Source organism: Macrobrachium rosenbergii, chromosome 6, assembly GCF_040412425.1.
Source record: "Macrobrachium rosenbergii isolate ZJJX-2024 chromosome 6, ASM4041242v1, whole genome shotgun sequence".
NCBI classification, from domain to species: Eukaryota; Metazoa; Arthropoda; class Malacostraca; order Decapoda; family Palaemonidae; genus Macrobrachium; species Macrobrachium rosenbergii.
In genome coordinates, this window is record NC_089746.1 from 41501512 (window position 1) to 41529011 (window position 27500).

General features: G+C 37.6%; 1 protein-coding gene across 6 annotated transcripts in view; it reads right to left on the reverse strand.

Annotated features, from left to right (window-relative positions):
* The window catches only part of LOC136839469 (mucin-2-like), a 422431-nt gene that overhangs the window by 50880 nt on the left and 344051 nt on the right, over positions 1 to 27500 (reverse strand). For all 6 annotated transcript variants that reach the window (XM_067105548.1, XM_067105549.1, XM_067105546.1 and 3 more), the window contains 3 exons: positions 17359 to 17961; positions 10129 to 10731; positions 2728 to 3330 (listed from right to left, as the gene is read on the reverse strand). In XM_067105548.1, the coding sequence (XP_066961649.1) occupies positions 2728 to 3330; positions 10129 to 10731; positions 17359 to 17961 (1809 nt within the window). The remainder of the gene's footprint in view (positions 1 to 2727; positions 3331 to 10128; positions 10732 to 17358; positions 17962 to 27500) is intronic.

Genomic DNA, 27500 nt, shown 5'->3' on the forward strand with positions numbered 1-27500 from the left:
CCTATTGGGGTTGAAATTCGAGTTGAAGGGCATCAGGAGTGTCACTACTCCTCTCAGCAATCTCGAAAACTATGGATTAGACACTGATATCTGTCATTTTTTAATTTTATTTTTCACTCCTCATCCCCCGTTACTATAGGTGCTGAAAGTGGACTTAAAGGACATAGGGAGTTACTATTCGTCTCAGCGACCTCAAAAATTATGGATTAGACCCTAATATCTGTTGTTTTCGGGTATTTTTACATGCCACCCCCTTCTCACCCCCACCCCATTTGGTGCCAGTGATGTCTTCCACCCACAGTACTCTTTACACCTACAGTACTCTTTTGCAGATAGTAAGTCATAATTATACCAAGTCTGGTTGAAACTGCTCATAATGAAAGAAAAAATATGATATGTAATATACAGACATATTGGAGAAAAGTACTGTCTCCTTAGTTTATAAAAAATTTCAGAGGTTTGGGAAAAGTTTTGATACCTCAGTGGGCAAAATTTGCCATACTTTGCCGACATGCACATCAGTGAATATATGGAAATCCTTCAAATTTCTGAAGTCGCCAAACAAACTAATATGAAAGCAAGCTTACAGAGCGAGATATTGGTGAGAGGATGCAACAGTATTACAATGTACCATTATTCCATAAGCTGGCGAACATAAACTAGAGACACAAGACTCCAAAAAGGAGGATGAATATGAAAACAAAGAACAGACTCATATGCTGAAGACGACTACATTAAGGGCATTTGATACATTCTCTCAATTTGTTGAAGACTCTCATTTGAAAAGTATACAATTTATGAATTGTCTTTCGTTGTAGAAGAGGTTTTAGACAACAAAACAACATAGGTTAACATGCAATTATTTATGACTCGTTTATGAAACTTGCAAAAAATACCCTGACCATCTCGTAAGCAACTACTCCTTTTTGACAGAAAAAACACCAGAATCTCCTTCTACCTGGCCGCAAAACCTACAAGAAACTCCAAGGTGAAAGAACCTGGGAGTTCATTGCGTAGATGATGAACCCTTAGAGGATGACTCAGCCCTTACAGATATAATCTAGTCTCGAATGAGCCCTCAGAAAGCCCCCCTACTAATATGAATCCCTTTCTGCAGTAACATCATTCTTTAGTCAACATTTTGCACTAAAACAGTAAAAATTGTTAAAGGTAAATGACAAACCGAAATGTAATATTGTATACTTTTGTAATGTTGTAAGATTTGGATGGGCTTAGTGGAATGTATGGTAAGGTATTGTATTTCTATGAAGAAAAAACATACGATTAAATAGTAATGGTAGTGATATTCAACAATACAAGTTGTTTATGTTTGAGAACAGAATGTGTTAGCAACTGAGATAGGAAGCAACCTTGGTATGAAGAATTTCCTGTTATAGACTGTAGTATGAGCCTAACTGGAAATAATCGATAATAGGATTTATACAATTCTATATATGTGTAAGATATTGCAGGTTTACATGCAACCGCTTATGTTTAGGCTGGTATGATAACCCATCAAGTCTGCTCAGCCTAGTGGAAACATAGATAAAAGTGATTTATCCAAATGGATACAGGGAATATTAAATTGAGCAACCAATAAGAAACTAATTTCCTTTTAGTCTTGAAAAAATTATGAACAGGACAGTTCAGTGTGGAAATTATTACTGAATATATCTTTAATTAAAAAAAACAACAATTGAAAAAAGAAAAAATCGAACACAAGATTATGCGCAAAATGTCCAGTTCCTTTTGTAGTATATGGATAGCAATTCAAAACAAGATTTCTTTGTCATGATGCCAGTATAGGAAAAGAAAATAGTTCATAGATTTTATCATACCTTTGACAAACACTCATTAATTTTGTTTGTTTAAAATGGATGCTATATCTATAATGTTTGAGTGTCCAAATTCTTACTATTGTGGAATGGTACTCATTCATTTTAGTATCTGGTTGTGATTGCCCTCGACATTACATCCAGAGAAATGATTTTTATCAGGCAAATTGAAAACATTGCATTTTACCAGAAAGTTGTTACTTTAGCTCTCAGATTTTGCTAGACGAACTTGAAGAAAGAACAGTTCCGCAAATATGGCGTATTCGTTGACGTTCTAACAGAGTATCCTAAATTAATTTAATTATAAATTTGAAGGAGTTTTACGCCATGTCACAGAATAAACGAGATAATATGAAGTCGGAAAGAATACTTATGGAAGAGTACGACTCAGCATAATCACAACTTAGAGTGTTAACCGAGGTATCACTCTACCACCCAGCAACACCGAGAAATTTTCACTTTCAAATGAAATTTTACAATGAAACAACACATAGAACTGAAAAATACAAGAAAATAAATATAAGGGAAATCTTTGTTTTGATCGCTATTCATTTAGAATAAGAGGTTGATCAATGTAAACATCTTCATTTCATAGAACAAACGTACTTTACAGTGAAGCACTTTCCTGTTTTATGGCGTTCACAATTGGATGTTGAATGTATTTCATATCTTCATCATTGCTGTTATAATAATGAAATAATTTTTGTCTCAATTTCTTCATGACGTCATTGAAGTAAGTAAAAGTACAGTAAGTATTGTAATTGATTTTGTAACTAAACCCAGACAAGTCTTACTCTGAGCTGCAGAAATGCACAGTTAAAATATAAAAACTTGAATTTCTATTGTTCATTAAAAGGCAAAAGCTTACACAAACAATTTGACAATACTTTACCGGTTTTTGAAGATTTTGTATCAGTAATCTCAGTAAATGTAGTAGGTCTTGAAGTTATTGGTGAACTAGTTTTCTTTTTAATTGCAGTAGTCGTAGGTCCAGTGGTAGTTGGATTAATCACAGTTGTTCGATCAGTTCTGTCTGTTGTAGCAGGAGTAGCTGTATGCTCAGAGGTCTGTAGCAGAGCTGTTTCAAGAGAAGTCATAGGACCTACAGCATTTGTAGTTCCCATAGTTGCAGAGGTTGTGGAGGTTCTTGGTGTAGTGATTGTTGTAACTTCGGTTGTAGTTAGTCCCGTAGTGGCTGGTCGACTTGTGAAAGCTGCAGGTCTAGAAGTTATTGGGCTGACACTTAAAGAAGTATCTGGAGTAATATGAGAGCTAATAACAGTAGGACCCGGAGTAACATTAACATGAGTGATCACAGTAGTTGAAGTTGATTTGGTTTCACCTATAGTTCCTGGCTGAGATGTAGTTTGTCCAGCTGATGGTGGAATTTTGTAGGTTGGAGGTGTACTAGATGGCATACCAGTAGCTATAAAGCTTTTAGTAGTAGCTGGAGAAGTCATGGTGTGACCAGCTGTAATTTTTGTTACTGAAGTTTCTGGAACAATAAAATATGTATGTTCATTAGCTTCTGTAATACTACTGTAGGTGTTGTAAAAACTGTGGCTTTTATAAGAACCGGGGCAACTGCATTACTAACAGGTTTAGTATTATCTAGTGAATGATTAGTACTTTGTTTCAAAGCTGGAACAAAAGCTGTAGAAACTAAAGGATATGTAGTTCTATTACCAGTTACTGATGAAAGTCTTGGGAGCAGTAGTAAATACAGAGTTACCTGTAGTTAGCTGCATAGTAGTTGATGAACCTTTGGAAGATATAGGACTAATAGTTGTAAGGTTTACAGAACTTGTAGGCTTAATGGCCATTTGCCCTGTAGCTGGAGTGATACTTTTGTTTTAAGTTTGGTTGTAGAGCCTTTGGAAACAGTAACTAATGAATGAGATAATGTTTGTTGAACTGTTGACGATGGGCTGTGGAAGATCTGGGTGTAACAAATGTAGTTGGCTTACCTGTTGTTTAGTTCCTTATGGTTGTTAAATCTAATGTTATAGTAGAATTTTTAGTTGTTAAATCTGGCAAAATTTAAGGTTTTATAGTTTTACCTATAAAGTGGAGGCTGTAGAATTATTAATTATAGTTGCAGTCATGGGATCAGTAACAATATGTTTGGCTGTTGTTTTAGTATGCATCATTGTAAGACATCCTATTGCTTGGCCTGTAGAGGTCTGAGGTCTAGTTGTTATACCAGTAATTATAGATACCAAGGAATTCTCATGTAAAGATTGTAGCAACTGTAATAATCGACCTATTGATGTTGAAGTACTTGTTCTTGTTGAACCTAAGATGGACTAAGGCTTAATTGTAATGTCTGTGCTTGTAGAGAATGTGGAAGTGTTTGGTGCAGTAGAAGAGGATCCACCAACAGTAGTTTTCTCCCATGTAGTTGTTGCAACAATGGAAGCTATAACACATTTTGTTGTAGGGTCTTTGGAATGTAGCTACATAATGGATGTACCTGTTTTTGTAAGGGATATTGGATAATGAGATACTATAGATGTAGCAGTAATCTCAGAAACCGAAGTAATTCCTCATGTATTGGTGAGCTGGGTTATTCATAATTGCCCTAGTTGTATTTCCAGTGGTAGCTGTATTAATAATACTTGTTTTACCAATTCAAACTGTAAAATCTTAGGTTATTGTATGTTCTGTTATTTATGATACCTCAGATGCAAGAGATTTTATGGGACCTGTAGTAACTTGTCTTGGGTAGAGGCAATACTGATGAAGAAATATACTGAAAAAGAAATATCTCTTTTCCAAGACGTGACTGCTTCCTGTGTTTACTCGAAGATGTTATCGCCAACCAGTTACTGTTTCAACGCCTCGTAGACAATTACGATTCGATGAAAACCCTTTCTTGTGGAAACGACACCACTTGGTATCTCATGCCATGCCTCTGTAATATGGCAATATTCGATCCACATTGTATCAAAAGATATGCTCTGGAAGCTTCTATAGTGCGACTGGAAATGGGCAGCTACTAAGGAACCAATCAGTATGCATAAAATGAAAAACCTCTTTATATGGGAATGATGACTGACATCATTAGCTCCGTCAATACAGTTGTATATAAGCTTCCAGAACAGACTGCCCAAGATCTATAGGAACAGATAGAAACAAGAGAGGGCAATCAGAGGTCGGACAGAGCAAGGCTTTGATGGGAGTATCCCCTTCACGTGACTTTTACTCTTATCTCCATAAAATCTTGTCCTGCCTGCGACAAAAAGAAGCAGCTGGCCATTCCTGCTTGTGATGAGAAGTCTCTAAGCCCTACATGTTCGAGACGATGTGAAGCAGCGAGTCCTACATACCAGTGATGAAGAGAAGTAGTCAGCCCTTCCTGCCTGTGTGGAGGAAAAGTCGCTAAGCCCTTCCTACCTCAAGTGAGGAGGCGTTACCAGCACTGCCTGCCCTTCATTTGCACAATCGCCGGATTCTTGGAGAAACACCATCTGCTGTCCCATCCTGAAGACATTCCTTCTGTGACGTCTTCAAGCCTGAAGCCACCGTACCAGCTTCAACTCTTCAGCTTCAACTCCAGTCGTACTCCGGTGACGTCTTCAAGCCCTGAAGCCAGCGTGCCAGCTTCATCTCTTCAGCTGAAACTCCAGTCGTCCTCCTGTGACATCTTAAAGCCTGAAGCCACCATGCCAGTATCATCTCTTCAGCTGAACCCCCAGCCACGAAGGATAACTCACCAACTCGCAATTTGAGTATTATATAATTACTCTACCTTCCAACCTATTTCCCCTATCTATAACTGCTTTGATTTATTTTGTAGTGTCATGTGGAAGTAATATTTTGTTTTATTTGTAAATAAGGTTATGAATAAATGTGTTGTAGTGTTGTGAGTTTTTTTTTATTCATTTCCCATATTTCAATTGCTGGTGTTGAGTCTTGTTGTTTTGAGTTTAAAAGAATCTGCAAAGATTCTTGGATTGTTACAGTAACTAAAAAAGGTCTAACAGGTTTTGTACCAGTGGTTATATTTCTTATGGCAGGTGCAAAGACAACTGCATAACCAGCTGTAATTTCCTGTTGCAATTTCTGGACCAGTAAAATTAACATGTTTGTAATTTGTTTCAGTACTAGGCACTATTAAAACTGTGGTTTTTGTTGGATTGGTTGTTATAAGAACTGGGGAGTCCACAGTATTGATATTACTGAGATGGCTTTTGGTTTAGTTAAAGTTGAATGAGCTGTAATTTGTCTCAAAGTTGTAGGTAGAGCTGAAGAAACTGAGGAATCGATAGCTCTGTCACCGGTCATTGTAAACCCTCTGGAAGTCTTTGGCACAGTAGTAAGAGCAGGGTTATATAAAGTTAGGTGTGTAATAGCTGATGAAAGTTTTGAAGTTATAGGACTTCCAGTTGTTAGACTTATAAAATTTGTTGGTCCAAATATACTGTATAATACAACCAGCAGTTGAACTAGAAACCTGAAAACGTTTCTTTATATATATATATATATATATATATATATATATATATATGTATATATATATATATATATATATATATATATATATATATATATATATATATATATATATATATATATATATATATATATATATATATATATATATATATATATATATATATATATATATATTATATATATATATATATATATATATATATATATATATATATATATATATATATATATATATATATATATATATATACATATATATTACATATATATATATATCTACAGATTCTGCAACTGGACATTGTAAAGTGAATTACGTTTTAAAATAAGCTCATTATTTGATTTTACTATATATGCTGTAGCTTTGACTTCAGCAACCTTTTTAATTGAGCCTTCAAGTTTCATTGTCCACTAACCAATAGCACAACTTTCTGTAACTGTCAAACCTGGAAAGTGTATTATATAATTGAATCCAAGCTTGTTTTGCTAAATCAAATAATGTTTTTGAGCCTATTTTAGAACCTAATTTAGTTTACAGTATCCAGCTGCTGAATCTGTGGTAATTTTAAGATAGATATATATATATATATATATATATATATATATATATATATATATATATATATATATATATATATATATATATATATATATATATATCAATATCAACTTTATCACATACACAATTGTTCTGTGCATTAGTAGAATTACTAAAAGGACCTCATTCAAACTGGATGGTGAATATTGAATGATATATATAATATATATATATATATATATATATATATATATATATATATATATATATATATATATATATCCCTTTATGTTAATATATATTGCTTCAATATACACTGACCATATAATATATATTTATATTCACCCCACTGCCCTGGAAAACTGAATGACTACCAAAAATTCTCATGCTTTCACTCTTTCTCCTCCCTAACACGCCCTCTCTCGCTTTCTCACTTTATCTCCCCTCTCACTCTCTCCCTTTCCTGTTAAGATAGTTGCTTCAATTACACTGACCAGTATTTTTGACATTTATGCCACCACCTTCTCACCCTGGGAAAACTTTGAATGACACTTTCTCTCTCTCTCTCATTGTCTGTCTCTTTCACTCTCTCTCTCTCTCCCTTTCCTATTTTCATAGCTGCTTCAGTTAAATTGCCCAGCATTTTGGATTGTCACTACTCCTCTCAGCAACCTCGAAAACTATGGATTAGACACTGATATCCGTCATATTTTAATTTTATTTTTCACTCCTCATCCCCTGTTACTATAGGTCCTGAAAGTGGACTTAAAGGACATAGGGAGTTACTATTCGTCTCAGCGACCTCAAAAATTATGGATTAGACACTAATATCTGTTGTTTTCGGGTATTTTTACATGCCACCCTTCTCACCCCACCCCATTTGGTGCCAGTGATGTCTTCCACCCACAGTACTCTTTACCCACAGTACTCTTTTGCAGATAGTAAGTCATAATTATACCAAGTCTGGTTGAAATTGCTCATAATGAAAGAAAAATATGATATGTAATATACAGACATATTGGAGAAAAGTACTGTCTCCTTAGTTTTATAAAAATTTCAGAGGTTTGGGAAAAGTTTTGAGACCTCACTGGGCAAATTTGCCATACTTTGCCGGCATGCACATCAGTGAATATATGGAAATCCTTCAAATTTCTGAAGTCCCCAAACAAACTAATATGAAAGCAAGCTTACAGAGCGAGATATTGGTGAGAGGATGCAACAGTATTACAATGTACCATTATTCCATAAGCTGGCAAACATAAACTAGAGACACAAGACTCCAAAAGGAGGATGAATATGAAAACAAAGAACAGACTCATATGCTGAAGACGACTACATTAAGGGCATTTGATACATTCTCTCAATTTGTTGAAGACTCTCATTTGAAAAGTATACAATTTATGAATTGTCTTTCGTTGTACAAGAGGTTTTAGACAAAGAAACATAGGTTAACATGCAATTATTTATGACTTGTTTATGAAACTTGCAAAAAATACCCTGACCATCTCGTAAGCAACTACTCCTTTTTGACAGAAAAAACACCAGAATCTCCTTCTACCTGGCCGCAAAACCTACAAGAAACTCCAAGGTGAAAGAACCTGGGAGTTCATTGCGTAGATGATGAACCCTTAGAGGATGACTCAGCTCTTAGAGATATAATCTAGACTCGAATGAGCCCTCAGAAAGCCCCCCTACTAATATAAATCCCTTTCTGCAGTAACATCATTCTTTAGTCAACATTTTGCACTAAAACAGTAAAAATTGTTAAAGGTAAATGACAAACCAAAATGCAATACTGTATACTTTTGTAATGTTGTAAGATTTGGATGGGCTTAGTGGAATGTATGGTAAGGTATTGTATTTCTATGAAGAAAAACATACGATTAAATAGTAATGGTAGTGATATTCAACAATACAAGTTGTTTATGTTTGAGAACAGAATGTGTTAGCAACTGAGATAGGAAGCAACCTTGGTATGAAGAATTTCCTGTTATAGACTGTAGTATGAGCCTAACTGGAAATAATCGATAATAGGATTTATACAATTCTATATATGTGTAAGATATTGCAGGTTTACATGCAACCGCTTATGTTTAGGCTGGTATGATAACCCATAAAGTCTGCTCAGCCTAGTGGAAACATAGATAAAAGTGATTTATCCAAATGGATACAGGGAATATTAAATTGAGCAACCAATAAGAAACTAATTTCCTTTTAGTCTCGAAAAATTTAGAACAGGACAGTTCAGTGTGGAAATTATTACTGAATATATCTTTAATTAAAAAAAACAACAATTGAAAAAAGAAAAAATCGAACACAAGATTATGCGCAAAATGTCCAGTTCCTTTTGTAGTATATGGATAGCAATTCAAAACATAAGATTTCTTTGTCATGATGCCAGTATAGGAAAAGAAAATAGTTCATAGATTTTATCATACCTTGGCTCATTAATTTTGTTTGTTTAAAATGGATGCTATATCTATGTTTGAGTGTCCAAATTCTTACTATTGTGCAATGGTACACATTCATTTTAGTATCTGGTTTTGATTGCCCTCGACATTACATCCAGAGGAACTATTTTTATCAGGCAAATTGAAAACATTGCATTTTACCAGAAAGTTGTTACTTTAGCTCTCAGATTTTGCTAGACGAACTTGAAGAAAGAACAGTTCCGTAAATATGGCGTATTCGTTGACGTTCTAACAGAGTATCCTAATTTGAAGGAGTTTTACGCCATGTCACAGAATAAACGAGATAATATGAAGTCGGAAAGAATACTTATGGAAGAGTACGACTCAGCATAATCACAACTTAGAGTGTTAACCGAGGTATCACTCTACCACCCAGCAACACCGAGAAATTTTCACTTCCAAATGAAATTTTACAATGAAACAACACATAGAACTGAAAAATACAAGAAAATAAATATAAGGGAAATCTTTGTTTTGATCGCTATTCATTTAGAATAAGAGGTTGATCAATGTAAACATCTTCATTTCATAGAACATACGTACTTTACAGTGAAGCACTTTCCTGTTTTATGGCGTTTACAATTGGATGTTGAATGTATTTCATATCTTCACCGTTGCTGTTATAATAGTAAAATAATTTTTGTCTCAATTTCTTCATGACGTCATTGAAGTAAGTAAAGTACAGTAAGTATTGTAATTGATTTTGTAATTAAACCCAGACAAGTCTTACTCTGAGCTGCAGAAATGCACAGTTAAAATATAAAAAACTTGAATTTCTATTGTTCATTAAAAGGCAAAAGCTTACACAAACAATTTGACAATACTTTACCGGTTTTTGAAGATTTTGTATCAGTAATCTCAGTAAATGTAGTAGGTCTTGAAGTTATTGGTGAACTAGTTTTCTTTTTAATTGCAGTAGTCGTAGGTCCAGTGGTAGTTGGATTAATCACAGTTGTTCGATCAGTTCTGTCTGTTGTAGCAGTAGCAGCTGTATGCTCAGAGGTCTGTAGCAGAGCTGTTTCAAGAGAAGTCATAGGACCTACAGCATTTGTAGTTCCCATAGTTGCAGAGGTTGTGGAGGTTCTTGGTGTAGTGATTGTTGTAACTTCGGTTGTAGTTAGTCCCGTAGTGGCTGGTCGACTTGTGAAAGCTGCAGGTCTAGAAGTTATTGGGCTGACACTTAAAGACGTATCTGGAGTAATATGAGAGCTAATAACAGTAGGACCCGGAGTAACATTAACATGAGTGATCACAGTAGTTAAAGTTGATTTGGTTTCACCTATAGTTCCCGGGTGAGATGTAGTTTGCCCAGCTGATGGTGGAATTTTGTAGGTTGGAGGTGTACTAGATGGCATACCAGTAGCTATAAAGCTTTTAGTAGTAGCTGGCAAAGTCATGGTGTGACCAGCCGTAATTTTTGTTACTGAAGTTTCTGGAACAATAAAATATGTATGTTCATTAGCTTCTGTAATACTACTGTAGGTGTTGTAAAAACTGTGGCTTTTATAAGAACCGGGGCAACTGCATTACTAACAGGTTTAGTATTATCTAGTGAATGATTAGTACTTTGTTTCAAAGCTGGAACAAAAGCTGTAGAAACTAAAGGATATGTAGTTCTATTACCAGTTACTGATGAAAGTCTTGGGAGCAGTAGTAAGTACAGAGTTACCTGTAGTTAGCTGCATAGTAGTTGATGAACCTTTGGAAGATATAGGACTAGTAGTTGTAAGGTTTACAGAACTTGTAGGCTTAATGGCCATTTGCCCTATAGCTGGAGTGATACTTTTGTTTTAAGTTTGGTTGTAGAGCCTTTGGAAACAGTAACTAATGAATGAGATAATGTTTGTTGAACTGTTGACGATGGGTTGTGGAAGATCTAGGTGTAACAAATGTAGTTGGCTTACCTGTTGTTTAGTTCCTTATGGTTGTTAAATCTAATGTTATAGTAGAATTTTTAGTTGTTAAATCTGGCAAAATTTAAGGATTTATAGTTTTACCTATAAAGTGGAGGCTGTAGAATTATTAATTATAGTTGCAGTCATGGGATCAGTAACAGTATGCTTGACTGTTGTTTTAGTATGCATCATTGTAAGGCATCCTATTGCTTGGCCTGTAGAGGTCTGAGGTCTAGTTGTTATACCAGTAATTATAGATACTAAGGAATTCTCATGTAAAGAGTTGTAGCAACTGTAATAATCGACCTATTGATGTTGAAGTACTTGTTCTTGTTGAACCTAAGATGGACTAAGGCTTAATTGTAATGTCTGTGCTTGTAGAGAATGTGGAAGTGTTTGGTGCAGTAGAAGAGGATCCACCAATAGTAGTTTCTCCCATGTAGTTGTTGCAACAATGGAAGCTATAACACATTTTGTTGTAGGGTCTTTGGAATGTAGCTACATAATGGATGTACCTGTTTTTGTAAGGGATATTGGATAATGAGATACTATAGATGTAGCAGTAATCTCAGAAACCGAAGTAATTCCTCATGTATTGGTGAGCTAGGTTTTTCATAATTGCCCTAGTTGTATTTCCAGTGGTAGCTGTATTAATAATACTTGTTTTACCAATTCAAACTGTAAAATCTTAGGTCATTGTATGTTCTGTTACTTATGATACCTCAGATGCAAGAGATTTTATGGGACCTGTAGTAATTGTCTTGGGTAGAGGGAATACTGATGAAGAAATATACTGAAAAAGAAATATCTCTTTTCCAAGACGTGACTGCTTCCTGTGTTTACTCGAAGATGTTATCGCCAACCAGTTACTGTTGTCAACGCCTCGTGGACAATTACGATTCGATGAAACCCCTTTCTTGTGGAAACGACACCACTTGGTATCTCATGCCATGCCTCTGTAATATGGCAATATTCGATCCACATTGTATCAAAGATATGCTCTGGAAGCTTCTATAGTGCGACTGGAAATGGGCAGCTACTAAGGAACCAATCAGTATGCATAAAATGAAAAACCTCTTTATATGGGAATAATGACTGACATCACTAGCTCCGTCAATACAGTTGTATATAAGCTTACAGAACAGACTGCCCAAGATCTATAGGAACAGATAGAGACAAGAGAGGGCAATCAGAGGTCGGACAAAGCAAGGTTTTGATGGGAGTATCCCCTTCACGTGACTTTTACTCTTATCTCCATAAAATCTTGTCCTGCCTGCGACAAAAAGAAGCAGCCGGCCATTCCTGCTTGTGATGAGAAGTCTCTAAGCCCTACATGTTCGAGACGATGTGAAGCACCGAGTCCTACATACCAGTGATGAAGAGAAGTAGTCAGCCCTTCCTGCCTGTGTGGAGGAAAAGTCGCTAAGCCCTTCCTACCTCAAGCGAGGAAGAGTTACCAGCACTGCCTGCGCTCATTTGCACAATCGCCGGATTCTTGGAGAAACACCATCTGCTGTCCCATCCTGAAGACATTCCTTCTGTGACGTCTTCAAGCCTGAAGCCACCGTACCAGCTTCAATTCTTCAGTTTCAACTCCAGTCGTCCTCCGGTGACTTCTTCAAGCCCTGAAGCCAGCGTGCCAGCTTCATCTCTTCAGCTGAAACTCCAGTCGTCCTCCTGTGACATCTTAAAGCCTGAAGCCACCGTGCCAGTATCATCTCTTCAGCTGAGCCCCCAGCCACGAAGGATAACTCACCAACCCGCCATTCAAGTATTATATGATTGCTCTACCTTCCAACCTATTCCCCCTATCTATAACTGCTTTGATTTATTTTGTAGTGTCATGTGGAAGTAATATTTCGTTATATCTGTAAATAAGGTTATGAATAAATGTGTTGTATTTTGAGTTTTTTTTATTCATTTCCCATATTTCAATTGGTGTTGCTGAATCCTTGTTGTTTTGAATTTGAAAGAACCTGCAGCGATTCTGGGATCGTTACAGTAACTAAAAAAGGTCTAACAGGTTTTGTACCAGTGGTTAAATTTCTTATGGCAGGAGCAAAGACAACTGCATAACTAGTTGTAATTTCCTCTGTTGCAATTTCTGGAACAGTAAAATTTACATGTTGGTAATTTGTTTCAGTACTAGGCACTATTAAAACTGTGGTTGTTGTTGGACTGGTTGTTATAAGAACTGGGGAGTCCACAGTACTGATATTATTGAGATGGCTTTTCGTTTTGTTAAAGTTGAATGAGCTGTAATTTGTCTCAAAGTTGTAGGTAGAGCTGAAGAAACTGAGGAATCGAATGCTCTGTCACCGGTCATTGTAAACCCTCTGGAAGTCTTTGGTACAGTAGTAAGAGCAGGGTTATATACAGTTAGCTGTGTAATAGCTGATGAAAGTTTTGAAGTTATAGGACTGCCAGTTGTTAGACTTCATTATTTATTTATTTATATATACATATATATATATATATATATATATATATATATATATATACATATATATATGTATATATATATATATATACATATATATACATATATATATATATATGTATATATATATATATATATATATATATATATATATATATATATATATATATATATATATATAATTTCAACTAGAATTACTACATATTCTGCACCTGTACATTGTAAAATGAATTAGGTTTTATAATAGCTCATTATTTGATTTTACTATAATACTGTAGCTTTGACTTCAGCAACCTTTTCAGTTGAGCCTTCGAGTTTCATTGTCCACTAACCAATAGCACAACTTTCTGTAACTGTCAAACCTGGAAAAGTGTATTAGATAATTGAATCCAATCTTGTTGTGCTAAATGAAATAATGTTTTTGAGCTTATTTTAGAACCTAATTTAGTTTACAATGTCCAGCTGCTGAATCTGTGGTATATTATATATATATATATATATATATATATATATATATATATATATATATATATATATATATATATATATATATATATATATATATATATATATATATATATATATATATATATATATATATATATATATATATATATATATATATATATATATATATATATATATATATATATATATATATTAACTACCAACCCGCCACTGCTCGGGAAAACTGAATGACTACCAAAAAATTCTCATGCTCACTCTCTCTCCTCCCTAACACGCCCTCTACTCGCTTTCTCACTTTATCTCCCCCTCTCACTCTCTCCCTTTCCTGTTAACATAGTTGCTTCAATTACACTGACCAGTATTTTTGACATTTTATGTTTCACCCCTTCTCACCCTGGGGCAAACTTTGAATGGCAACCGATAAACACTCTCTCTCTCTCTCATTCTCTCTCAATGTCTGTCTGTCTGTCTCTCTTTCATTCTCTCTCCCTCTCGCTTCTTCTCCCTCTCACTCTCTCCCTTTCCTATTTAGATAGCTGCTTCAGTTAAATTGCCCAGCATTTTTGATTTTGACATTTTATAATGCACCCCTTCTCAACCCCCATTCTTATTGGGGTTGAAATTCGAGTTGAAGGGCATCGGGAGTGTCACTACTCTTCTCAGCAACATCGAAAACTATGGATTAGACATGTATCTGTCATATTTTAAATTTTATTTTCCACTCCTCATCCCCTGTTACTATAGGTGCTGAAAGTGGATTTAAAGGATATAGGGAGTATTACTATTCATCTCAGCGACCTCAAAAATTATGGATTAGACACTAATATCTGTTGTTTTCGGGTATTTTTACATGCCACCCCTTCTCACCCCCACCCCATTTGGTGCCAGTGATGTCTTACACCCACAGTACTCTTTTGCAGATAGTAAGTCATAATTATACCAAGTCTGGTTGAAAATGCTCATAATGAAAGAAAAAATATATGTAATATACAGTAGAGACATATTGGAGAAAAGTAGTCTCCTTAGTTTATAAAAAAAATTTCAGAGGTTTGGGAAAAGTTTTGAGACCTCACTGGGCAAAATTTGCCAACATGCACATCAGTGAATATATGGAAATCCTTCAAATTTCTGAAGTCCCCAAACAAATTAATATGAAAGCAAGCTTACAGAGCGAGATATTGGTGAGAGGATGCAACAGTATTACAATGTACCATTATTCCATAAGCTGGCAAACATAAACTAGAGACAAGACTCCAAAAAGGAGGATGAATATGAAAACAAAGAACAGACTCATATGCTGAAGACGACTACATTAAGGGCATTTGAAACATTCTCTCAATTTGTTGAAGACTCTTATTTGAAAAGTATACAATTTATGAATTGCCTTTCGTTGTACAAGAGGTTTTAGACAAAGAAACATAGGTTAACATACAATTATTTATGACTCATTTATGAAACTTGCAAAAAATACCCTGACCAACTCGTAAGCAACTACTCCTTTTTGACTGAAAAAACCAGAATCTCCTTCTACCTGGCCGCAAAACCTACGGTGAAGAACCCTCAGAGGATAACTCAGTCCTTAGAGATATAATCTAGACTCCAATGAGCCCTCAGAAAGCCCCCCTACTAATATGAATCCCTTTCAGCAGTAACATCATTCTTTATTCAACATTTGCACTAAAACAGTAAAATCTGTTAAAGGTAAATGACAAACCAAAATGCAATACTGTATACTTTTGTAATGTTGTAAGATTTGGATGGGCTTAGTGGAATGTATGGTAAGGAATTGTATTTCTATGAAGAAAAACATACGATTAAATAGTAATGGTAGTGATATTCAACAATACAAGTTGTTTATGTTTGAGAACAGAATGTGTTAGCAACTAAGATAGGAAAGGAAGCAACCTTGGTATGAAGAATTTTCTGTTATATAGTATGAGCCTAACTGGAAATAATCGATAATAGAATTTATACAATTCTTTATATGTGTAAGATATTGCAGGTTTACATGCAACCGCTTATGTTTAGGCTGGTATGATAACCCATCACTTCTGCTCCGACTAGTGGAAACATAGATAAAAGTAATTTATCCAAATGGATACAGGGAATATTAAATTGAATAACCAATGAGAAACTAAGTTCATTTTAGTCTTGAAAAATTATGAACAAGGCAGTTAAGTGTGGAAATTATTACTGAAGATTGAAAAAAGAAAATATCGAACACAAGATTATACGCAAAATGTCCAGTTCCTTTGTAGTATGTGGATCGCAATCCAAAACATAAGATTTCTTTGTTATGATGCCAGTATATGAAAAGAAAATAGTTCATAGATTTTATCATACCTTGGCTCATTAATCTTTATGCTTTAGACAAACACAGCCCATTTATTTTATTTGTTTAAAATGGATGCTATATCTATAATGTTTGAGTGTCCAAATTCTTACTATTGTGCAATAGTACACATTCATTTTAGTATCTGGTTTTGATTGCCCTCAACATTACATCCAGAGAAATGATTTTTATCAGGCAAATTGAAAACATTGCATTTTACCAGAAAGTTGTTACTTTAGCTCTCAGATTTTGCTAAACGAACTTGAAGACAGATCAGTTCTGTAAATATGACGTATTCCTTGATGTTCTAACAGAGTATCCTAAATTAATTTAATTATAAATTTGAAGGAGTTTTACGCCATGTCACAGAATAAACGAGATAATATAACGTAGGAAAGAATACTTATGGAAGTGTACGACTCAGCATAATCACAACTTAAGAGTGTTAACAGAGGTATCACCCTACCACCCAGTAACACCGACAAGTTTTCACTTTCAAATGATATTTTACAATGAAACAACACATAGAAGTGAAAAATACAAGAAAATAAATATAATGGAAATCTTTGTTTTGATCGCTATTCATTTAGAATAAGAGGTTGATCAATGTAAACATCTTCATTTCATAGAACAAACGTACTTTACAGTGAAGCACTTTCCTGTTTTATGGCGTTCACAATTGGATGTTGAATGTATTTCATATCTTCACCGTTGCTGTTATAATAGTAAAATAATTTTTGTCTCAATTTCTTCATGACGTCATTTTAGTAAGTAAAATACAGTAAGTATTGTAATTGATTTTGTAACTAAATCCAGACAAGTCTTACTCTGAGCTGCAAAAATGCAGTTAAAATATAAAAAACTTGAATTTCTATTGTTCATTAAAAGACAAAACCTTACACAAACAATTTGACAATACTTTACCAGTTTCTGAAGATTCTGTATTAGTAATCTCAGTAAATGTAGTAGGTCTTGAAGTTATTGGTGAGCTAGTTTTCTTTTTAATTGCAGTAGTCATGGGTCCAGTGGTAGTTGGATTAATCATAGTTGTTTGATCAGTTCTGTCTGTTGTAGCAGGAGTAGCTGTATGCTCAGAGGTCTGTAGCAGAGCTGTTTCAAGAGAAGTCATAGGACCTGCAGCAATTGTCGTTCCCATAGTTGCAGAGGTTGTGGAGGTTTTTGGTGTAGTGATTGTTGTAACTTCGGTTGTAGTTAGTCCTGTAGTGGCTGGTCGACTTGTGAAAGCTGACGGTCTAGAAGTTATTGGGCTGACATTTAAAGAAGTATCTGGAGTAATATGAGAGCTAATAACAGTAGGACCCGGAGTAACGTTAACATGAGTGATCACAGTAGTTGAAGTTGATTTGGTTTCACCTATAGTTCCTGGTTGAGATGTAGTTTGTCCAGCTGATGGTGGAATTTTGTAGGGTGGAAGTGTACTAGATGGCATACCAGTAGTTATAAAGCTTTTAGTAGTAGCTAGAGAAGTCATGGTGTGACCAGCTGTAATTTTTGTTACTGAAGTTTCTGGAACAATAGAATATGTATGTTCATTAGCTTCTGTAATACTACTGTATGTGTTGTAAAAACTGTGGCTTTTATAAGAACCGGGGCAACTGCATTACTAACAGGTTTAGTATAATCTAGTGAATGATTAGTACTTTGTTTCAAAGCTGTAACAAAAGCTGTACATACTAAAGGATATGTAGTTCTATTACCAGTTACTGATGAAAGTCTTGGGAGCAGTAGTAAGTACAGAGTTATCTGTAGTTAGCTGCATAGTAGTTGATGGAGTGATACTTTTGTTTTAAGTTTGGTTGTAGAGCCTTTGGAAACAGTAACTAATGAATGAGATAATGTTTGTTGAACTGTTGACGATGGGCTGTGGAAGATCTGGGTGTAACAAATGTAGTTGGCTTACCTGTTGTTTAGTTCCTTATGGTTGTTAAATCTAATGTTATAGTATAATTTTTATTGTTAAATCTGGCAAAATTTAAGGTTTTATAGTTTTACCTATAAAGTGGAGACTAGAATTATCAATTATAGTTGCAGTCATGGGATCAGAAACAATACGCTTGACTCTTGTTTTAGTATGCATCATTTTAAGGCATCCTATTGCTTGGCCTGTAGAGGTCTGAGGTCTAGTTGTTATACCAGAAATTATAGATACTAAAGAATTCTCATGTAAAGAGCTGTAGGAGCTGTACTAATCGACCTATTGATGCTGAAGTACTTGTTGTTGTTGAACCTAAGATGGGCTAAGGCTCAATTGTAATATCTGTACTTGTAGAGAATGTGGAAGTGTTCGGTGCAGCCGAAGAAGATCCACCAGCAGTAGTACCTCACAATGTAGTTGTTGAACCAATGGAAGCTATAACACATTTTGTTGTAGGGTTTTTGGAAAGTAGCTATATACTGGATGTACCTGTTTTTGTTGGGGATATTGTATAATGAGATACTATAGATGTAGCAGTAATCTCAGAAACCGAAGTAATTCCTGATGTACTGGTGAGCTAGGTTTTTCATAATTGCCCTAGTTGTATTTCCACAGGTAGCTGTATTAATAATAGTTGTTTTACCAATTCAAACTGTAAAATCTTAGGTCATTGTATGTTCTGTTATTTATGATACCTTAGATGCAAGAGATTTTATGGAACTTGTATTAACTGTCATGGGTTGATGCAATAATGGTGAAGAAATATACTGAAAAAGAAATATCTCTTTTCCAAGACATGACTGCTTCCTGTGTTTACTTGAAGATGTTATCACCAGCCAGTTACTGTTGTCAACGCCTCGTGGTCAATTAACGATTCGATGAAAACCCTTTCTTGTGGAAACCGACACCACTTGGTATCTCACGCCATGCCTCTGTAATATGGCGATATTCGATCCACATTGTATCAAAGATTTGCTCTGGAAGCTTCTATGGTGCGACCAGAAATGGGCAGCTATTAAGGAACCAATCAGTATGCATAAAATAAAAAACCTCTTTATATGGGAATGATGACTGACTGTCATCATTAGCTCCGCCAATACAGTTGTATATAAGCTTCCAGAACAGACTGCCCAAGATCTATAGGAACAGATAGAGACAGAGAGGGCAATCAGAGGTCGGACAAAGCAAGGTTTCGACGGGAGTATCCCATTCACGTGACTTTTACTCTTATCTCCATAAAATCTTGTCCTGCCGGCGACAAAAAGAAGCAGCCGGCCATTCCTGCTTGTGATGAGAAGTCTCTAAGCCCTACATGTTTGAGACGATGTAAAGCAGCGAGTCCTACATACCAGTGATGAAGAGAAGTAGTCAGCCCTTCCTGCCTGTGTGGAGAAGTCGCTAAGCCCTTCCTACCTCAAGCAAGGAGGAGTTACCAGTACTGCCTGCCCTCCATTTGCACAATCGCCGGATTCTTGGAGAAACACTATATGCTGTCCCATCCTGAAGACATTCCTTCTGTGACGTCTTCAAGCCTGAAGCCACCGCGCCTGTATCATCTCTTCTGCTGAACCCCCAGTCACGAAGGATAAGTCACCAACTCGCCATTTAAGTATTATATAATTGTTCTACCTTCCAACCTATTCAGCCTATCTACAACTGCTTTGATTTACTTTGTAGTGTCACGTGGAAGTGATATTTCGTTTTATTTGTAAATAAGGTTATGAATAAATGTGTTGTAGTGTTGTGAGTTTTTTTTTTATTCATTTTTCAAGTTCACCGTTGGACGAGTCGATAGAGTTCTCGGCTAGCACTCTGCTAGGCCCGAGTTCGAGTCCAATGAAGAATTAGAGGAATGTATTTCTGGTGATAGAAATTAATTTCTTGGTATAATATGGTTGAGATTCCACAACAAGCTGTAGGTCCCGTTGCTAGGTACCTAGTTGGTTCCCAGCCACATAAAATAAGTCTAATCCTTCGGGCCAGCCCTAGGAGAGCTGTTAATCAGCTCAGTGGTCTGGTTAAACTAAGGTATACTTTTTTTCCCATATTTCAATTGCTGGTGTTGAATCCTTGTTGTTTTGAGTTTGAAAGAATCTGCAACAATTCTTGTATCGTTATAGTAACTAAAAAAAGGTCTAACACGTTTTGTACCAGTGGTTATATTTCTTATGACTGGTGCAAAGACAATTGCATAACCAGTTGCAATTTCTTCTGTTGCAATTTCTGGAACAGTAAAATTTACATGTTGGCAATTTGTTTCAGTACTAGGCACTATTAAAACTGTGGTTGTTGTTGGACTGGTTGTTATAAGAACTGGGGAGTCCACAGTACTGATAGTTATTGAGATGGCTTTTGGTTTAGTTAAAGTTGAATGAGCTGTAATTTGTCTCAAAGTTGTAGGTAGAGCTGAAGAAACTGAGGAATCGATAGCTCTGTCACCGGTTATTGTAAACCCTCTGGAAGTCTTTGGTACAGTAGTAAGAGCAGGGTTATACACAGTTAGCTGTGTAATAGCTGATGAAAGTTTTGATGTTATAGGACAGCCAGTTGTTAGACTTATAAAAATTTGTTGGTCCAAATATAATTACAACCAGCAGTTGAAGCAAAACCTGATGACTGACGTTTCTCATATACATATAGTATATAAACACACACACACACACACACACACACACATATATATATATATATATATATATATATATATATATATATATATATATATATATATATATATAGACATTACAACCAGCAGTTGAAGCAAAACCTGATGACTGACGTTTCTCATATACATATACATATACAATATATATATGAATATATATATATATATATATATATATATATATATATATATATATATATATATATATATATATATATATATATATATATATATATATATATATATATATATATATATATATATATATATATATATATATATATATATATATATATATATATATATATATATATATGAAGTTTTCATAATAAAACTAATATTGTAATACTTACCTGAACACCTGAATTAGCCCTGGTCACCTACCAGCCCAAACTACATCCCCATAACTTTTACCCACTAAGTGGGTAATAAACTGTCAGCGTTACCAACGCTTACAGGAAAATCTAGTCAAATGAGTTACCTGAAGTACCGTTGGCAACACTGCTGCAAGTCCCAGCCGAGTGAGGCCGAGATACCCCAACTGCGTTATCCACTATTCAGACTGAAGTGGGGAGGAGGGTGGGAATCATTCAGGTTTTCAGGTAAGTATTACAATATTAGTTTTATTATGAAAACTTCATATTGCAATACACTCCCTGAACACCTGAATTAGCCCGATGAACAAAATTTAGTGGAGGTGGGATCAATCTAATTCAGCCCGACCTGCCAACAGGGAAAGCAGGTAACTCATTATTTGCCTACTCTGTATAAAAGAATGTATCCTCACCTGGTTATCCCACTCGGCAGGTGAGATGTCTGTAGAGAGAGTACCCCCGATGTCAGTCTCATGTCTAGGTACTGTCTGAGTCGAGCTACCTCTCATGTGGTATTCAAACCTCCTCATGGACAGAGTAGCAAAATGAAAAACAACCTACCATGTGGCTAATCACAGCCTCCCATGATTAGTGGAGAAACGATGAACCTCCCATGTGGCTAATCAAAGCACTCTCATTTATGGAGGGTCTGAGTCGAGCTACCTCTTATGTGGTATTCAAACCTCCTCATGGATAGGAGTAGCAAAAATAAAACCAACCTACCATGTGGCTAATCATAGCCTCCCATGATTAGTGGAGAACGATGAACCTCACATGTGGCTAATCAAAGCACTCTCATGTATGGAGGGGTACGATGAATCTCCCATGTGGCTAATCAAAGCACTCTCATGTATGGAGGGGTACAAAGAACCTCCCATGTGGCTATTGTAGCCTCTCATGTATGGAGGAGAAGTTAGTGTGCAGGTCTTCGAGTTCTTAACGTCCGTTGCCGCCGATGTCTGCGCAGAAGAGGTTGAAGAAACCAAACCTGTCCACTGGATCTGCCTATCTTCACAGTACTAACATCAAACTTAATATTCTCACTATGAACCCGACTAACAGAGAATCCAAAATTCCAAATTTCCTCAGACTACGTTCATTACCTAGAGTTCCCCACCCTTAACATTGGCGTAATTATAAGATCGAGTTGGTTGTCGCAAAGGGACCAAGCAAGAAATTCTTCTTCGAAGAAAACTGAACGTCTTTTAGGTAGAAAGTTGTGAAAACCGACACCGACTTCCAAGTGGCCGCCTCTAAGAACCTCCGCACTAAGAGAGTACCCCCTTAGCTAAATGAACGCACCCACGATAGAAGGGTTAGCGGCTACACACAAACTAAGAGAATAACTTTCATGTAAAAAGGAGAGCGATGCATCTCCCAAGTGACTATTCAGAGCCTACCCATTAGGGAGGGAATGAGGCAGTGTGCCGAGCCGATGACCCTCCGCCCTGCAAGTTGCGGCAAAGGCCAACGAGCGCAGAAGTATCCCAGCGCCGACGAAACAACCTAGGCTAGCCTACGAGAGCACCTCTGGACTCTCGTAGGGAAACTATCAAAGACTAGGATACTTAAGATGTACTAAACTTAAGTTCATGTGATTATACTATCACTATTGCTTAAGATTCTAAAGCCTAGAAGGAATTTCTCTATCTAGTTAACCTAATAATCACTGCACTACATGAGTACTACCTTAGCTAAATGAGCGCACCCTAGATAATAGACTTCGCCGTTAAACGTGGACTAAGTGAATAACGTTCCGAGTCTTCGCACTAAGGGAATAGCACCTCAGCTAATTAAACGCACCCTAGATAGGCGAATTTGCCACTATACGCGGTGGGGCGAATTGAACATCTCGTAAGTAAAGGAAGAAAACAAAGACGGACTCGCAAGTAAACTACCTCCAGAATAGAAAGCTCTGAACCATTCCTTAGAAAGGAAGATGAAGTGGACATACTCCGAATACTGTGTGATAATGAAAAAAAAAACTTAAATACTAAATATAATGTCACGTCAAATTAAATTGCGTTCAAGGGCATAAACCTCGCACCACACGAGAATCGTGAAGTGTGCCCGCAACTGTGTTCGTGCAGTGAGCGCTTATGAACCAGGAATCCGGAACCCTTCTCCGAAAGTAACTAATTGCATCCTGACAGCGGACGGGAAGGATTCCGCGGTGAGACAAGAAGTGTACACAGAAGCGGACGGAGTTTATCAACCTTTGATAAATATTCGCATCGGACATAAAGACATCCCCGCTGATGCCGGAACCAAACACTTGCAGATAAAGAACCTTAAACGAACGAAGCAGAGTTTTAGCCTCGGCCACGACTTCCAGAAGAAGAGAAATACTTATTATTTCCCGCCTAGGAAACCAGCCTAGAAACTTTTTTTTTTTTTTTTTTTTTTATCTGCAGCTAAAGCCGAAAGAAAGAAATAAAACACCTAACCAATTATCTTAACATTAGAACTTCCGACAAATCTCACGAGAGAGCCCGAGGGAACGTAACAAGTCAAAGAAGATCTTACTATTAGAAATTTTCGGGAAGATAGAAAAATGTACTGCAAAGTGCTGAGCGGTAGCCAGCAATAGCCGAAAATGGAAGAATCTTGACTTTCCGAAGGAATAAAAGAAAACCAGCTATTTTGGTTATGGCAGGCCTAAAGATGGAATGACCTTCCTTACGACACAGACTTCCCCATGTCAAGTTGACCTGGTAAAGCTTACGGGTTGACTTCTCAAGCTGAAAGAAACACTGTCTAGACATAGCTTTAGAGTGTCTGGACTGTCTAGCTGTTTGCTCGGCAGTCGCCCGCAACTAGGTTCATCACGCAAGAGTTTGGATGATAATGGTGAAAATGCGGTTGTCTAAAAGATCTTCCGCATGAGGAGGAACATCGGAACTTCTGTAAGGAGCATTAGGAATTCCGGAATCGCAAGCGTTAGAGCCAGCAAGCTAGAGTCATAGACGTCTTGACACTACCGCAATTCCTGATTACCTGATGAATGAGACCGAATGGCGGAAAGTATACACCTCTAAGTTTTAATGATCTTGTCCCCCCCCAGTTCTCAGATACGACACGGCAGTTACGATGTTGCAAAGCAGACCCATTACTGTGTTGCACACTAGGACTGAGAAACACCTTTTCCTTTATAGCCCTGAGGTTCCCGAAGGTTATGACTCCTCTCGTTCCCCATCCCTCCAGAGGCCCGAAGCCTGGGTTCCTCTAAGGTTGCTCCCCAACCTTGATATGAGGCATCTGAGTACAGATGAACGTCGGGAAGAGGGAAGACTATAGACCTTCCGGATGTCAGATGCGCTTCTTCTGACAATCACAGACGATCCGACAAGCGAGAATCGTTCCAGATTATACCTGCATTCTCGATGTGGAAGTCCCAGCGATTCCTGAGACATACCTGAAGATAAAGCATGTGGACAGGTGCAGATTTACATTGAGGCTAATGAGGCTGCAGCCTCAGGCCCCAGGTACTGAGGGGGGACCCCCTATGAGGCGATGATTAAAAAATAAATCAATAATATAACTGGCAATAGTACATTCACGAGACTTGGCAACCCTGGCCTGTGTACGCGTTCAATTCATGTCAGCTGGGTGCAGCGACAGGGTTGACGCCTTTGAGCCTTGAGGTATTGGTGTGGTGTATGTAGTATGATGCATGGTGTAAGGATGCCCTGTGCAACCTTCGGCCCAAGGGCATGTAAATTTTACAATCAAATATATGAATTGTTCAATCTATTATTTTCATTGTTTTTCTGTTGCTCAACTTTGTAGTGGAATTACCTCTTTTTTAATACAGTATGATACAGCATAATAGATCAATCGTTTCAATATAAATTAAACGCAGAACCTGCTGAAACATGACACTAACTACTACTGTTCATATCGAAACATGTAGTAAAACAAAATATGATAAATGTGCGTGTTGTTAAAAGGGCCCTGGAGTACTGCTAATCAAGCCTGCATGTGGAGACACAAGACCCTGGAGAGAGAGAGAGAGAGAGAGAGAGAGAGAGAGAGAGAGAGAGAGAGAGAGAGAGAGAGAGAGAGAGGACATTCTCCCTAAGAGGCTTCTTCAAGTGGGTACCGGCTTTTCCCTGTTAGACAGGAACCCTCTACTTCCACATTTGTACCTTCAACGATGCATAATTGCCGACACTGGAGACATGAGTTAGAAGCAACAAGTTCGTTATACTGGCCACATCCCTTGAACCCAGAGCAGCCACACTAATCATAGCTTGCTGTGACACTACTGTTGACGACGGCTACACGAAATAGACCATGGAGGAGATATCCTCCTCCCTAAAAGACTGTTGCAGAGCGCAAAAGGGGCCCTCAACAGAACCCTCTCCGTATGTCCGGATAGTGAGGTGGAAGCTTCAAAAGAAGCCCCTCCTCTTCTGCCAAAGAATGTTGTACAGTCAGGCGACATGTTAACCTGGTATGCCAGCCTTATTGACACCGAAGTGTTGAGGTGTCAGGCAGTACCAGACCGGAGGGAGAATCATCTTGTTTTAGCAACTACCAGTTCTGTTGCATATAGCGACTCGAACATCGTTGCTTCGGTAGTGTAGGCTCCTCCGGAACCTTGGATTGAGGATAAGTGAGGAAGTCTACCATCCGCTTATACTCATTCTCATTGGCTGAAGGAGAACTAATATCCGGTACCGGATCCTCTTCTTCAAATGAACAATCCTTATCGGACTGGTTCGACCAAGCCGGAGGATTGTCGGACTGGTTCGACCGAGCCGGAGGATTTTCGGACTGGTCCGACCAAGCTGGAGGATTGTCGGACTGGTCCGACCGAGCCAGAACAGGTAAGAGGCAGGCTGATCCCTAGCAAACGCCGAACTCGAAAACCCGGAACTTGCTACACCTGGGCGCGTGAGAAGGAAACCTGACGTATCAATCGCGAACATACTGGAGGCACCAAAGTATAGGTTGCGCAAACCCCGCACCACCCAACATGGATGACGCAACACCTGGCGGACCACGCCCACTCCTGAGAGCGAAGAGGCCGCAACACCCGAACCACTCAAATCCGGATGTATCAAAACCGCATGAGAATGGGAATCTGGAACTGAAGACCCGGAATCAACCCCGAACCAACATGGATGCCTAGACGGAGGGAAGAGAAAACCTGCCGGAAAGTTGAGAAAGAAGAAGCCGAAGGAGGGAAGAAGGAAGAAGCCACACTCGGAGTAACCACCGGAGTGCCCAATGCCGACGTTGGACAGATGGAGAAGGTCCCAACCGGACTGAAACTCAAAGGAGTATTGAAGGGAAAGTTAAGAGGTACCGAACCGAAGGTAACAGATGAGGGTAGTTACCAACTATCCAGGCAATTGGAAAGGCCACGGAAACTATTGGTGCTGATACACTGAACGCTGGCGCAGGCGAATCACCGACTGCCGTAGCATCCGCAAGAATCGCGGACGATACATTAAAGTTAGGAACCCATAAAGAATGAAATAAGGAGTTGCTGACGCCTCCGCAAGCACCTGAGAAGCAACTAGACCGGATGCCTGAGAAACTACCGGATTTGCAAAGGCACCAAAGTATAAGGTTGCGCAAACCCCGCACCACCTAACATGGATGACGCAACACCTGGCCGGACCACGCCCACTCCTGAGAGCGAAGAGGCTGCAACACCCGAACCACTCAAATCCGGATGTATCAAAACCGCATGAGAATAGGAATCTGGAACTGAAGACCCGGAATCAACCCCAAACCAACATGGATGCCTAGACGGAGGGAAGAGAAAACCTGCCGGAAAGTTGAGAAAGAAGAAGCCGAAGGAGGCAAGAAGGAAGAAGCCACACTCGGAGTAACCCAATGCCGACGTTGGACAGATGGAGAAGGTCCCAACCGGACCGAAACTCAAAGGAGTATTGAAGGGAAAGTTAAGAGGTACCGAACCGAAGGTAACAGAAGAGGGTAGTTACCAACTATCCAGGAGAATGGAAAGGCTGCGGAAACTATCGGTGCTGATACACTGAACGCAGGCGCAGGCGAATCACCGACTGCCGTAGCATCCGCAAGAATCGCGGAGGATACATTACAGTTAGGAACCCAT